Source organism: Lepidochelys kempii, chromosome 2, assembly GCF_965140265.1.
Source record: "Lepidochelys kempii isolate rLepKem1 chromosome 2, rLepKem1.hap2, whole genome shotgun sequence".
Lineage (NCBI taxonomy): Eukaryota > Metazoa > Chordata > Testudines > Cheloniidae > Lepidochelys > Lepidochelys kempii.
Genome location: NC_133257.1, coordinates 205,272,085 through 205,288,169, shown reverse-complemented (window position 1 = coordinate 205,288,169; position 16,085 = coordinate 205,272,085). Strand labels below are relative to the sequence as shown.

General features: G+C 43.3%; 1 protein-coding gene across 1 annotated transcript in view; it reads right to left on the bottom strand.

The window, feature by feature from the left end:
- Positions 1-11,033: 11,033 nt before the first annotated feature.
- Positions 11,034-16,085, bottom strand: part of COLQ (collagen like tail subunit of asymmetric acetylcholinesterase) — a 65,618-nt gene continuing 60,566 nt past the window's right edge. The window contains exons 16-17 of the mRNA XM_073329527.1: positions 14,731-14,833; positions 11,034-12,831 (exon numbers count right to left, since the gene is read on the bottom strand). Of these exons, the coding sequence (XP_073185628.1) occupies positions 12,762-12,831; positions 14,731-14,833 (173 nt within the window). The 3' untranslated portion in view covers positions 11,034-12,761. The remainder of the gene's footprint in view (positions 12,832-14,730; positions 14,834-16,085) is intronic.

The window sequence follows — 16,085 nt, the reverse complement described above, 5'->3', positions numbered from 1 at the left end:
TTTAAAGGGAAACTGCCAATTGCTCCCCTTTTACGCTCAGCTGAATTCCCCATCAAAAAACAAGTAAGGCTGACGCTGAGTCATAGAATATCAGGGTTGGAAGGGACCTCAGGAGGTCATCTAGTCCAACCCCCTGCTCAAAGCAGGACCAATCCCCATCTAAATCATCCCAGCCAGGGCTTTGTCAAGCCTGACCTTAAAAACTTCTAAGGAAGGAGATTCTACCACCTCCCTAGGTAACGCATTCCAGTGTTTCACCACCCTCCTAGTGAAAAAGCTTTTCCTAATATCCAACGTAAACCCCCACACTGCAACTTGAAACCATTACTCCTTGTTCTGTCATCTGGTACCACTAAGAACAGTCTAGATCCATCCTCTTTGGAACCCCCTTTCAGGTAGTTGAAAGCAGCTATCAAATCCCCCCTCATTCTTCTCTTCTGCAGACTAAACAATCCCAGTTCCCTCAGCCTCTCCTCAAAAGTCAGGTGTTCCAGTCCCCTAATCATTTTTGTTGCCCTCCACCGGACTCTTTCCAATTTTTCCACATCCTTCTTGTAGTGTGGGGCCCAAAACTGGACACAATGCTCCAGATGAGGCCTCCCCAATGTTGAATAGAGGGGAACGATCACGTTGGCAATGCCCCTACTTATACATCCCAAAATGCCATTGGCCTTGTTGGCAACAACAGCACACTGTTGACTCATATCCAGGTTCTCGTCCACTGTAACCCCTAGGTCCTTTTCTGCAGAACTACTGCCTAGCCATTCGGTCCCTAGTCTGTTGCAGTGCATGGGATTCTTCCGTCCTTAATGCAGAACTCTGCACTTGTCCTTGTTGAACGTCATCAGATTTCTTTTGGCCCAATCCTCTAATTTGTCTAGGGCCCTCTGTATCCTATGCCTACCCTCCAGCGTATCTACCACTCCTCCCAGTGTAGCGTAATCTGCAAATGTGCTGAGGGTACAATCCACACCACCTTCCAGATCATTAATGAAGATATTGAACAAAACCGGCCCGAGGACCAACCCTTGGGGCACTCCGCTTGATACCGGCTGCCAACTTGACATGGAGCCATTGATCACTACCCGTTGAGCCCGACAATCTAGCCAGCTTTCTATCCACCTTATCGTCCATTCATCCAGCCCATACTTCTTTAACTTACTGGCAAGAATACTGTGGAAGACCGTATCAAAAACTTTGCTAAAGTCAAGGAAGAGCACGTCCACCGCTTTCCCCTCATCCACAGAGCCAGTTATCTCATCATAGACAGCAATTAGATTAGTCAGGCATGACTTGCCCTTGGTGAATCCATGCTGACTGTTTCTGATCACTTTCCTCTCCTCTAAGTGCTTCAGAATTGATTCCTTGAGGACCTGCTCCATGATTTTTTCAGGGACTGAGGTGAGGCTGACTGGCCTGTAGTTCCCAGGATCCTCCTTCTTCCCTTTTTTAAAAGATGGGCACTACATTAGCCTTTTTCCAGTCATCTGGGACTTCCCCTGATCACCATGAGTTTTCAAAGATAATGGCCAATGGCTCTGCAATCACATTCGCCAACTCCTTTAGCACTCTCGGATGCAGCACATCCGGCCCCATGGACTTGTGCTCATCCAGCTTTTCTAAATAGTCCTGAACCACCTCTTTCTCCACAGAGGGCTGGTCACCTCCTCCCCATGCTGTGTTGCCCAGCGCAGCAGTCTGGGAGCTGACCTTGTTCGTGAAGATAGAGGCAAAAAAAGCACTGAGTACATTAGCTTTTTCCACATCCTGTGTCACTAGGTTGCCTCCCTCATTCAGGAAGGGGCCCACGCTTTCCTTGACTTTCTTCTTGTTGCCAACACACCTGAAGAAACCCTTCTTGTTACTCTTAACGTCCCTTGCTAGCTGCACCTCCAGGTGTGATTTGGCCTTGCTGATTTCACTCCTGCATGCCCGAGCAATATTTTTATACTCCTCCTTTGTCATTTGTCCAATCTTCCACTTCTTGTAAGCTTCTTTTTTGTGTTTAAGATCAGCAAGGATTTCACTGTTAAGCCAAGCTGGTCGCCTGCCATATTTACTATTCTTTCGACACATCGGGATGGTTTGTCCCTGTAACCTCAATCAGCATTCTTTAAAATCCTGAGTCTGTTGTTCTCAGGTCAATGGGCTTTCTGTTTTGTAACTTAATGCAGCAGCAGTGCCACGGGTGCCCTTTCACTCCCTTAGTACAATCAGTACTAGCAGCGGGAACAGTCACAGCGCTACAGGGTGGGGTTCTGTTCATTGAACTGGCATTGGAAGAACTGACAAAATGACATACTTGGGGAGCCCTGGGTGGGTGTTTTACCCAATGTCCTGAGTACTGCTTTACACACTGATCAAATGGATAATGGACTCCCTGACAAATAACAGGCCTATTTATGTGGGAAGGTTCTAAAGGATCTGATTTAGTGCAGTGTAGTGGAGTGACTCTGAACCACTAATGCTCTAACTAGGTGACTATCCTCCTTGAGAGTATATAACCTCTCTCTTGGGACATGCAAGCAAGCCCCCAAAAACAGGAGGGGGAAGGCTGGGAGAGCGTATATGCTTTTTCTTTCTTGCTGTATTATTTTCACCCAGAAACCCAGAACCATTTATTCTATGCTGAATAACCACTGGGGCCTGCGTCAAGCTATCTAGAGTGGCTCACTATCATGAGTGCCAACCTCCAGGCAGACTGTTAAGAACCAGAGCACAAACCCCAAAGTGGTTGTGAGTTCGATACTTAGATTTCACCAACCATGTGTCAACTGTGAACTCCTCAAGCACTGTAAAAGCCTTAACATGGAGTCACACAGTCGCCTTGGGTACTCTGGTCTATCTTGCCTCTCCACACTAGTCTGCCTTTGTGATAGATGGTCTCTTACACCGAAAATCACAATAATATTCAGGTTACTCCCAGTCCCAAAGGCCCAGTCACTTACTCCAGGTCAATTGTACCTCAGATCTCTCATCAAAGACAACGCTTGTAGCCATTCCTGCAATAAACTATCTAAAGATTTATTAACTAAGAAAAAAAACTAGAATTATTTACAAGGTTAAAGCAGGTAAACATACACACACAAAGGAGTTACAGTCTTAGGTTTCAAGAAGTAATAGAAGCTGCTGTAATGTGCAAGCTCTATATGTCCATTAGGGCTAACTCAAGCTAAATAGCTGAGGTTTTCTTGCTTCTGCTTAGAAGTCTTGCCCTCTCCCTGAAGTCCAAACAGTGTAGGGATAACAATTTCTCTTGAATGGGATTTTTCCCTGTCCCCAAGAACTCAAGCTGAGGGGATGAGCGATTGTGCGTGTCTCCTCGTCATGGGGGGAGGGAGGATCAATCAACCAAATCTTTTGTCCACTGATGTTCCACACTGGCTTGTCTGGTGTGCATGGGCCTTCTTTTGTTGGAGAGCAGATGACACCTCTTGAGGTAAAGTTGTATTTCACACTTGATAATGCTTCTCTCCAGACTGTGAGGGTTTATAGTTATAGAGCAAACAAATGTTACTTGATAACATGGCGTATAGATGTTATAAATAAGATTAATACATGGTTAATCCTACAAACATTTAATAAACTCTAAATACATTCTTATAACTCTAATATCTGTGTTAACAATACTAACACACAGGCAACCCAGACTGGTTTCCAGCTAATCACTGGTCAGTGTTCCATGAGGCGTAGGGGCCATGACATAAGCTGGCACCTGGTCTGCCAGTGTCACAGACTGGTCTTGGCTTCAATAGGAGTAAGACCACATTCTAACCATCCTCTTGAATCCTAATAACGCATCAGGGTTTTAGTCTGTGTTTGTACAGTGCCCAGAACATTGGGGATCCTGGTCCATGATGGGGGCTTCCAGGTGCTATTGTACTATAAATAATACATGATAATATTTAAAACAAATAATTCTGTAACAAAAAAATCCACAACACAGTTATAATTAGAACAGCCCATAATAACTGTGTCCATCACAATAACTCCATCTGAAACCTTCAAAATACTTCCCCTTCCAGCTCACCAACCCTTCAGTCCATCGCCTCCCCAGATTTCCAAAAGACATTATGAGCTCAACTCAATGCGCAGAAAGCTAGCAAATCCAGTTTCTTCAAAAATGCAGCCTGACCCCCCAGTGAGGCTGTGGTAAAAGCTAAATGATTGAACCCCATTCTGCCTTTGACTAAATGAAAGAGAGAAAGCTGTGTCAATGGGAACCTAAGTGAAAAGCATACTAAAAGACATCTTAACTGACCCTTACACAAAACATACAGGAGGCTGGCAAAGCAAAAGCACTAGAAGGAGCAGGGTATAACTCTACTCTTTCTTAGTCCAGATTCTTTGCCAGAAAAAAAAATCCTAATGTAATTTCCAGCAGGAGTACATTCCTGTAATATAATTTGGATTGGCTGCCCCATTCAGACACATCTCCTATGCTGAACTGGCTTAGGTCCATTCTCTTAACAGTCTCAGTAATTACAAATGCAATCGAAATATACCACCAGACTTTCGCTCTGGCCTATTAGAACCTGGAATGATGCCAACATTCATTATATAATTGAGAAGAGCTCTAGTTCACAGCATATAGCACAGCTCTGAAGGTATAACTGAACGAATTAATGTATTAACCTTGGAATGGGAAAGAACAAAAGCCACACGGAAAATGGCTTATTTGTGGAGAAGGGGGAGATCCCCTTTCCTGGCTTTAAGTTATCTGGTCTGTCCGTGCTCAGTCTGTTTGTAAATTGTATAGTCCCTAATGGATTTAGTAGACAACAGCTCTTCCACACTGAATTATTGACAATAGTTTTACATTCACCATTTTGTCTGATTCGCTTCATCTTCCTGCCAGCACCATACATTAACCACAGCAGAGTTCACTAACTCGTTACTCGGTGTCTTCCACTTAATAGAATGGTTTCTAGGGACTGGACAATTACTTTGCAGTATATGATGCTTGAAGAAGGGAATGTCAAAGTTCACATGTTACAGAAGGGGCTTTGAAATCAGTTAAAAATGTACTTCTACCTTTACTAACTAGAATGCCCGCTACTTGGAGTAACCTCTTCAAGACATGCACACCACATACAATCAAGAAATGCCTGTAGGTTAACAATACACATCTAAGCAATACAACAAAGTATAGGTCTCTCTCTCTCTCTCTCTCTCTTTTCATAGCATGGCCATCATCATAGTATCTGCGTGTCTGTGGTACTGTGTGGCTATATGTAGTGAGGTGGAGTGGCCTCCCTCTGGACTTGAGAGCGAGGGACCACTACCCTGTGCCTGGTGGGGGGAACCAGACCTGCCCTGCCCCCATCACTGGGGTAGCAGGGTAGGACAGGAAGTATAAAGGGAGGGCCCTGCACTTCAGTGAAGTAGGAGCCATGGGAAGGAGATAGACCTCTCCAGTCTGCTGCTGAACACCACAGGCAAGCCAATGCTGCACCACACCCTGCCTCTGGAGGAGACCAACCCTGGGAAGGAGTTGCCAGGACCGCCGTCCACAATATACCCTTAGGAAACAGAGGTCCCTTGGACTACAGACCCCTCTCTCCAGACCTTGGTAGGAAGAAGTCCAAGGAAACCAGATTTTAGTCTGGCTTTGTTGCCGGCGCGGGGGTTAGCGTGTTGCAGCTGGATTCCCCACTGACCCAGTGGCAGAACACTCCACCACTGTTAGGGCCCTGGGCTGGGACCCGGTGGAGTAGTGTGGGCCCAGGTCCTCCTGCCCTACCTGCCACCAACGCCGCCCCTGGTGTGGTGACCTTTGCACCCAGAGGCCAGAAGTCTGTGCTTGGCACGTGGCTCCCCCCACCCACACTCACCCTGTTAGGAAACAGTGAGCATAGACTGCGTGTTTGCTGGCTAAAGCCTGCACCCTGCTCTGCCCTGCCCAAAGGGCCAGAGCCCCAGACTGTGTTTGCTGGCTGCCTTAGCCAGGAGGCTTGGACTAAAGCCTGCTTTCTGCTTCGAGCAGGGGTGCGAGCACCAGACTGTTACTGCTTGTTTGCCTCTGCTTGGCGGCTACAGCGCTGTAGAACTTTATGGCTCAGCGCTGCCAGACAGCCCTGAGCCCAGGTGCCATTGCCTGATCCAGCGAGGCAAAGCGTCCTCCCTCCCCACCTGCAAGTGGGGGACCACTACAACGTAATCACCGCTTTACTCTTCGTAGGTGCTAAACAGGACTTGTATCACTATTAATTATTAATATAATTTATGTATGGTAGCCCCCACTGAATGCAAAGGCTCAAGAAAGGCAATTCCTGCTGTGAGGAGCGCCCTCTCTAAGGACAGAGATGTAGAAAGGGGTCAGAGGAAAAATGAATAGGAACAACATTAGGCAAACTATATACAATTTTTATACATGTCAACTTGATTCTCTGTAAGCAGCAGAGCAGAAATGGGTCTTTAAACATGGGTACAGTAGAGGCTTTGCAGATGAGCTCATAGGTGTTGTACTATACGTATGGTACCATGTGGAAGAATGCACAAAGGTGATTGCATTGAGAGGCTGACAGGCAGATGAGGCTGGGAGCAGAGTGGGGAGGGAGAGTTATATAGAGCTTTCAAGGTGATGATAAGAAGCTCAAATCTGACGCAAGAGTGGATGGGCGCATCTGAAAGTAGTCAAAGAGGGGAACTAGATGGTCAACTCAATGAGCAAAGAAGACGTTTGGTAGTTGCATTTTGTATGGACTGAAGGGAGAGGTGAGGCAATGTGTGTGTTTGGGACACCAGAGAGGCAGCTGTTGCAGTAGACATGACTCTAAAAAGTACCGGGAGCAGATATATTGGTGGAGAAGATACTCTTCATACAGCATCCATTTTCTGATCAAAAGCACACTTGTTTGTCATCTGATGGCTGTCAGAGCAGTACAACCGGACTGTACCACTACTTTACTATGTCCCACTGTAGCTGGGATGGCTAGGAGAATAGATTTATTGTTCACTTTAGCCAATCAGAAACCATCTGATCAATAAGCACATTTCTAAAATCATTACAAGACCGTCTTTTCAATTGCTTATAACTATGAAAACCTGTAACCATTTGGACTGAAATTTCCTGTGTTGGGCGTCTGCCTCAAGCTGGGGATTTTTGTTTGTTTGTTTGTTTGTTTTAAAGTTTCAGCTAAGGCAGTTCCACCCTTTCTGAGAATAATAGTCATGAAAAATATATATGGTTGGGCTCATGTTTAAAATACCCATTTGCACACCCATTTCTGCGAGAAGGTTCAGTGTCTCTGTCCTTTGGCATAAGTGCTTGGCATTTGGCAGGGAGTTGTCCAGGTGTCAGGCATGAGTATTTTGCAATCCCTGTGAAAATTCACCTAAATATGGCCAAGATGCAATCTTCTGGAAAACCTCGGTTTGCACATGTTTAGTAGTGACATGTTAGAGTTTGACAGCTAGGTGCTCTGACGATTCCATCTATACTGAGCATGCACAAAGCCAGGGCTGTAGCGGTTGAGCAAGACTTTCACTGCAAATGCTGCTCCTGGCTGCTGTGATGCCAGGCCCAGGAAATGAGAAGAAGGAGACTGGCTTTCCTGTGTGCTCAATGCTGGCACCCAAGTTTTGAGGTGGAAGTGGCCTGATTTGACAGGGAGACAAGGCAAGGAAAGAACTGGGAGGTTGAAGGAGCCAGTCAATGAGGGTGAGCTGTGGAAGAGGCTTATATAGGTGCAGAAGGGGTGGGAGGCAGATGCTGGGGTGAGGTTGGGATTGGTTACAGACAGGGGGAAGGAAAGCACTTTTCAAAGTGCCAGGGGGTGGGGCTTGACCCCTGGCTCCACCGCAGGCCCTGCCCCCACTCCACCCCTTTCCCTAAGGCCCCACCCATGCCCCACCTCTTCCTGCCCATTTCCACCCTCTCCTCCGAGCACGCCGCATCTTCACTGCTCCCCTTTTCCCCCAGAGCCTCCTGCATGCTGCAAAACAGCTGATTGCAGCCGGCAGGAGGCACAGGGAGGGAGAAGGAGGCGCTGACCTGTGGGGCCCACCGGTGGGCAGGAGGTGCTGGGGGTGGTGAGAAAGCGCCTATGGCTGAGGGGTGAATAGGAGCAGAGGTGAAGGGGACAGGAGCTAGGTCAAAGGGAGGGGTTGGATAGGAGCTGAGGGGGAGGAGAGCTGCAGTGGAGGTTAGGCGTAGAGGAGTTGATAGGAGAGAGGGGGAGGAGGATCCTGGGAACTACAGGCCAATTGGGAACTTCCCAATCTTTAAAAAAGGGAAGAAGGAGGATCCTGGAACTACAGGCCAGTGAGCCTCACTTCAGTCCCCGGAAAAATCATGGAGCAGGTCCTCAAAGAATCAATCCTGAAGCACTTACATGAGAGGAAAGTGATCAGGAACAGTCAGCATGGATTCACCAAGGGAAGGTCATGCCTGACTAATCTAATCACCTTCTATGATGAGATTACTGGTTCTGTGGATGAAGGGAAAGCAGTGTATTGTATCTTGACTTTAGCAAAGCTTTTGACACGGTCTCCCACAGTATTCTTGTCAGCAAGTTAAAGAAGTATGGGCTGGATGAATGCACTATAAGGTGGGTAGAAAGTTGTCTAGATTGTTGGGCTCAACGGGTAGTGATCAATGGCTCCATGTCTAGCTGGCAGCCGGTGTCAAGTGGAGTGCCCCAGGGGTCGGTCCTGGGGCCGGTTTGGTTCAATATCTTCATAAATGATCTGGAGGATGGTGTGGACTGCACTCTCAGCAAATTTGCAGATGATACTAAACTGGGAGGAGTGGTAGATACACTGGAGGGCAGAGATAGGATACAGAGGGACCTAGACAAATTGGAGGATTGGGCCAAAAGAAATCTGATGAGGTTCAATAAGGATAAGTGCAGGGTCCTGCACTTAGGACGGAAGAACCCAATGCACAGCTACAGACTAGGGACCGAATGGCTAGGCAGCAGTTCTGCGGAAAAGGACCTAGGGGTGACAGTGGACCAGAAGCTGGATATGAGTCAGCAGTGTGCCCTTGTTGCCAAGAAGGCCAATGGCATTTTGGGATGTATAAGTAGGGGCATAGCGAGCAGATCGAGGGACGTGATCGTCCCCCTCTATTCGACATTGGTGAGGCCTCATCTGTAGTACTGTGTCCAGTTTTGGGCCCCACACTACAAGAAGGATATGGATAAATTGGAGAGAGTCCAGCGAAGGGCAACAAAAATGATTAGGGGTCTGGAACACATGAGTTATGAGGGGAGGCTGAGGGAACTGGGATTGTTTAGTCTGCGGAAGAGAAGAATGAGGGGGGATTTGATAGCTGCTTTCAACTACCTGAGAGGTAGTTCCAGAGAGGATGGTTCTAGACTATTCTCAGTGGTGGAAGAGGACAGGACAAGGAGTAATGGTCTCAAGTTGCAGTGGGGGAGGTTTAGGTTGGATATTAGGAAAAACTTTTTCACTAGGAGGGTGGTGAAACACTGGAATGCGTTGCCTAGGGAGGTGGTGGAATCTCCTTCCTTAGAAGTTTTTAAGGTCAGGCTTGACAAAGCCTTGGCTGGGATGATTTAATTGGGGATGGGTCCTGCTTTTGAGCAGGGGGTTGGACTAGATGACCTCCTGAGGTCCCTTCCAACCCTGATATTCTATGATTCTATGAGGCAGGCTGAAGGGTCTATAACCATTAGAGTACACATCTCTCTAGGACCTGGAATTGAACCCAGGAGTCCAGAATCGCTATGCAGTGCTCTGCTGTCAGCAACTATCTTCAAAACCCATTAGCAAAATGTGTGTATTATCCCCTTTTAGTGGCTGGTCCATATATAACAGCCTGCTATTGCCACTAGTTACTAAAGTGGTAGAGGTCTGTGCTGTGGCACTAAGATCCAGACCCTGTTGATCACCTGAGTTGGGGATCATGAAAAAGTGTTTTTTTTAAATTAGGAAATTATATATTTTTTTAAAACTACATTCAAATAACATTAAGTTTATGAAGTCAGCCACTTAAAAATTAGAAAATGCCAGAATTAAGGCTAACTGTGTAACCTTAATTTGGCCCTCTTGTGTGTATGCGTTATGATACAGTCTTTAATTACACGATCACATACTACCTGATCACGTCATGGGCAACCTTAATTCTGGTGTTGCTTAACTTTGGAGTGCTTGACTTTGCAACCATAACATTCTTTTAACATAGGTTTTTTTGGGTGTTATATATTGCAGAAAAACTAAAGGAGAAGGGCCATTGGGATTTATAGAGTATCTCAGAGGTTGCAGCTGCATGGAGCAGTTAGATGAAATAGAGATGAATTCATTGGAGAAAGCGAGGTGAGTGTGCAGGGGAAAAGAACATGACTGACGTATAAAGGAACAAGGAGTCCTTGTAGCAAAAGACTAACAAATTTATTTGGGCATAAGCTTTCGTGGGCTAGAACCCACTTCATCAGGTGCTTGGAGTGGAAAATACAGGAGCAGGCATAAATACATGAGAAGGTGCTCTCTGAGGAATAGAGAGAAGGTGGATGTCATACAACTGTTCAAAAGGCACAACAGGGCCAAAAACAAAAGGGCACAAACTTAGATAAAAGAAGGGCCTGCCATTATAGATGTTTAGAAGATGTCGCTTTAAGCAGAAGATAGTTAATATAAACCAAAGGCTGCTATAGACGTTTCAACTGTGGAATTCTATAAAGGAGTAGGTCCTATCAGAACCCCCAGTCCTGCGTTGGGGATAATGTCTAGCACTTCACTCTTTCTGCAGCGTGCCTCCCCATAGGAACATATGGCCAGCATTACTATGGCACTGCTGTAGCTCACACCTTCAGCTTGTACCAACATACAGCTTGCTTACATGAAGGTTAAATAGCTGCTCTTCCACAGGATATAAGATGTTAAGGAAATGTACACAAACCACACAAATCTAACTAAACAATGATAATTTATTAACACCTCTGCTTAAAAAAATTGAAAGAAGAAAAGAAAAGAAAAGACTGATCATAAGATCAATGATCTGGACCTCAAACAATATTGGCCTTGCCTCATAACAGCATAAATAATACAGGTAAGAGAGAGCCACAGAGAGTGAATTAACTGCCTTTATTTTTATACCAGTGAATTCCAATATTACTATGGGCATGCAGAATTAAAGCCAAGTCTTCTACACATGTGGTAAAAGATGTATATATTGGTTGGTTGGTTTAATGTATTATCATTGTAACCTAACATCCACCTTTAGTTAACTTTTACAGAAGTAACTGCATATATGACAATTGTTCAGTGCTGTCACTGGTACATGTAACTCATGCATTTCAAACATTCACATACAGGATTTATCACAAAGCAGAAACAAGTGGCCCATGTGAAAATGAGACATGAGTGTGAGGCTTATAACCTTAAATTCCTTTGATTGCAAACTTGTTACATTTGCATGTAGCATATTCAATATTCTTCCCACATAAAATTTGCTCTTTAAACATCTACTAATAAACAAATACATCAATTACCCTGAATGCTATTGGAGCTCACATACCATTTGACCAACTTTTCTGAAAAATAAAAACAATATATATATATATATATATATATATAATCTATACAGCATATAGACTGAAGGAGAATCCATTAACACACTATTATGAGATTAGTCCTATAGAGATATGAAAATAAGGATATATATTTAATAGTACTGAATGCTAGACGAGAGAAGAAACAGACAGCAATGGATAGGACAGGAAATCTGGAGTGTAGAACTTGACCAAATAACTGATTAAGATCAGGTGGATGAGGAAAAGAAAGGGGAAAGTAATGACCTCTGGTGTAGGAACCAAAGTGAAAGTGAACGACTAAATGTCCACATTTTAATTTTCACAATCATTTTTATGCTATCCTGGAAAGATCTAAACTAAACCATCCTAGTCCATGTGGGATCAGTAATAACGCAGAATACAGCCAGCTTGACAAAAGGATAAGAAAATGAATTGTATTAAATGTTTGCCTTTTTTTATAGTCTGATCTCCTCCTAGGAGACCATATTCCCTGGCCATTCCACAGTTTGTCCATCCAGTTTGGCCTTTGTGTTCAACAACTGTGGGCCCTGTATGAATCACTTGTATATGCATACATACACGCACACGTACACACACACACATATCTACATATCTCAACTTCTTATCTACTGTATAAACTGTCAGTAAAGTCAATCAGTTCCTTTCCCTGATTTGCTGTCCTTAAAAACACTTACTGGACTGAATCCACCGGTAAGGGTTTTGGTTAATTAGCAGTAATTGAAACTATAATTCATGCGGCTACAACGCATACAAAGTTCACATTGTAGTAAAAGAGTATATAGTCTCTATAAACACCGCATCCAGGATATGCCTTGTGTTTATGCTGAGAAAGTCTAAAAACAAAAACCCTGAAGAGTTTGTATTTAGGTCTAACAGTACTAAGTTGAGGTATTGTTGTCTTGTTACACAATATTCCTGTTTAGTGAAATTCAGTTTTCCAGTGGTTTAGTCTGGCGGTTCTGACAAAGAGCAGTTCCCATAGGCAGCCATGTGAAACACAAGTCTTATTGGCAAACACTGTTTGACATTTTTCTGTTAAGACAGGATGCAGTGGTCCTATTTTCTTCCAGTCGGACTTATTACAAAAAAAACACAATCTCAAAGAGCCATCAGCAGCATGATATTTGTTTTTCCCCCACACAGAGGTTTTGTAGATTTCCCAGTCCTTCTCAGATTGATGATAGTGTAGCACCTGCTGTTTCTGTTACATGTGGGATGCTACCCACCTCCATTTTTCCTTCATGTGAAATACCGACACTGTGTAGAGTCAATATAACAATAAGAAGTACACCGTAATTTTCCATAAGACCTAAGACAAAAGAGAATGTGCATCAGTTGCAATGTATGAAATATTTGACCATCAATGCATTTTTTTCTCCTTTATAAATTTACAAATATTGTATATAGATTGGCTGTGCCTAATTTGCTAGAACCCTTTAGTACCCAAATTGCCAACATATTGTGCATAGGCTCTGGGAGTAGCTTTCTGGAGGAATCAAGTCTGTTCACATAAATATAAAAACAAGAAACACCAACTACCAATACATCTGACAGCAAAACAGAGGTACAATTTCCACCTATACTCTATGTCATTCACCACTGCCAGTGAAGCTGATCCAGCAGAGTCCAATATACACTAGGGGTAAAATTCAGACCCTATTGAAGTCAATGGGAATTTTTCTAATCCTACTTCCTCCACAAATTCATTGTATAATCTTAGGTAAATCACATAGGGCCTAATCCAAAACCCAATGAGTCAACGAATGTCTTTCTGTTGATTTCAATAGATATTAGATTGCATCCATAAATTCCGTGCCTCAATTGTCCATTTCTGTGAAATAGGGATAACAATACATACACATCATGATGAAGCACTTTGAGATACCTGGTGAAAAACACTATATAGGTGCCAAGTATTATTATGGTATTGTGTGTGCGTGTGTAGGAGGCAGGAGAAATTGTCTTAGATTCATTGATTTCAACTGAGCTGTGATGATTTATGCAAGCTAAAGCCCTGACCCCAAGATTTTTATACAAATGCAATTTTGATGAGGGTTTTTAAAAAAGATGACTTAAATGATCTTTCACAATCTAGGTATACGTTGAAGCTGAGGTTTCTCATAAGTCACTAGTGGTTTTCAGTGTCTCCATTTTTATGGTACCCAGCTTAAGACAATGAAGAGGAGACTGATTTTTCAGAAGGGAGTTGACCACCACAATCTGAAAGCCAGACCCCTTGAAGACATATCAAGTTGTACCCTAAAATTCAGGCACCCCAATAACTAGTCACTTTTGTAAATCTTGGCGTAAGCAATCGATCCTATCGAGCTGTGCAACCTCTTAGTCTGTGACTGTTCCAGCAATTGCACTAGGAGGATTAACACAACAGGCAGTTTGCAGAAATGTCCTGTGGTTTCTTATCCCTGTCAATTAGCACATTATAGTTTCACAAACTATGAGGACTCTGCAGATAATTTCATTTACAAATTAAATGTTTCCTGCTAGATAGTAATGATACCTGACAGTGAGATAGAGGTATGACTGTTGGAGGTAAAATGCTGACCAGAGGAAGCCACTTACATAAATGCAGACCAGGCAAATCAACAATAAGCAGATGTTACAATGAAGGATGCTGCCAAGCAGAATTACAGCTTTGCTTTTGTTTAGTATTTTTTGCAGATCGTTCTGGTCTTTGAAAATGCCTGCACTAATATATGACTGACTGGTTCGGAATCAAAGGAATCGCAGGTGGTGGACCCACAAGCTGGGCTCTTTCCCAGTAAAGGTGACATGCAAAGGATGAAATTGGCTTTGTGCCTTTTTTTCTTTCTTACAACTAACATGTCCTTATTTTTACAGCAGAAATTCTGGACTTGTCTACTCTTGAAAATGTTATGAAAACTAGTCTCATGAGAACATCAGAAAAGCAGGAAAGCTGAGATTCTCCAAGATATATTAACACATTAAGGGCAATTAATTATGCAACATGTGTGTACAATTCTCATTAACCACAATAGGAATCAGATGCATGTAGCTGAGAGTTGAATTTAGCCCTAAAAGTCAATACAATACAATTAGACTATATATGAACATCATTTCCAATTCATGCTTTAATAACCACACATGCGTTAGTGAAATACATTCTTGCAGCATTCTTTTGTTTTTGGTGCTCAGTCAAAAAATAAAATGAAGATAGGTTTGTCCATACCCAGGGAGATATGTTTTACATGTCAAATATCCAAAATCTTTTCCATCACAATCTTCTACTCCCTCGTGTCGGTAGCCATCTCCACAGTAAGCATGGTGGCATCCTAATGAACATGCAAGAAAAGGGCACCTTCACAACTGAGACAACCAAGTCAAGGATGCAGGAAAGACAAGCAGGACCATATTATTAAGGGCACAACATGAAACAGGGAATCCAACTGGCATCATAGTAAGACTGCCCACTCAGAAAGGGCTGGTTGCTCTTCATTATAAAGAATGTTCTTTGACTCAAATTGAAGTGATTAGGAAAAGGGAACGATTTAGGTTAGACAGGGCTCTAGGAATTAACCAAAGGAAGCATAAAATATGCTTAGGATAAACTTTGGGAGTTGGATTTTCAAAAGCCCCTATGTGACTTAGGAGCACAAATCCCATTGAAAGCTGTGGGACTAGTGCTCCTAAATCATATAGGTGTTTTTGAAAATCCCAACCTGGCTCTCTCCTTGGCATCCCATAATATCCAAGTATATTATGAAAGTAGGTTCCCCTACATAAGGATGTGTTATGTAGATCTATTGTTTCTCCATAAAAAAAAAAATCCCATGTATCTGTGTACAGTGACTGCCAATGCAATGTCAATAGGCATGCAAGGTTACCCCAAGATGGGAGAGCAGAATTATTTCGTGTTCCAAGCAGCAGGAAGTAAGCTATCCAAGTCAGTAGCAAAACTCCCATTGACTTAAGTGGGAATAGGCCTTGGCTAGGTCCAAACTGTGGTATTCAGAGAGACCTTAGATTGGTAATTGTGAACCAACCTTGACTTTTTATGGCAATTGCTGTCTGTATCACTGTAATCATTTTTGGCTGGTCAATAACTGGCATTTGATTTTAAAGTCTGTGATTTTTCTAAGCATAACTTTAAAAGTTGAGACCATGTTCATTTAGCTGTGAAGCAAAAGTTAAAGGGAATTTAATCATTGTTAAGCAAACTACATTGATTAAATGAGCATGCAGAAGGAGTGGGGAAGTTGAGGATAATTATGAAAATTTGGTAATTTACTAATTGTTTATTTGTTAGAAGGAAGGGTGGTCTCCCCTGGAAATAACTCACTTATTACACCAGCGATCTATTTGTCAGAAATTGTTGCTTCTATATAAAGAACAATTAATCTGTTATACAATTAAATCAATCCAAAAGTTAGCTGTTTTCTTTTGATTCAGTCATAAGAGAATCACTGGCAGAAGTACATAGGTCCATGTATGAATGTTTGTTTAGTTTTCATGGGTGCTTAGTTTTCAGCTTTTTTGTCACATCAGTGTCATAACTGCATAGGTCCCAAGGGCTCTAGTCACTTG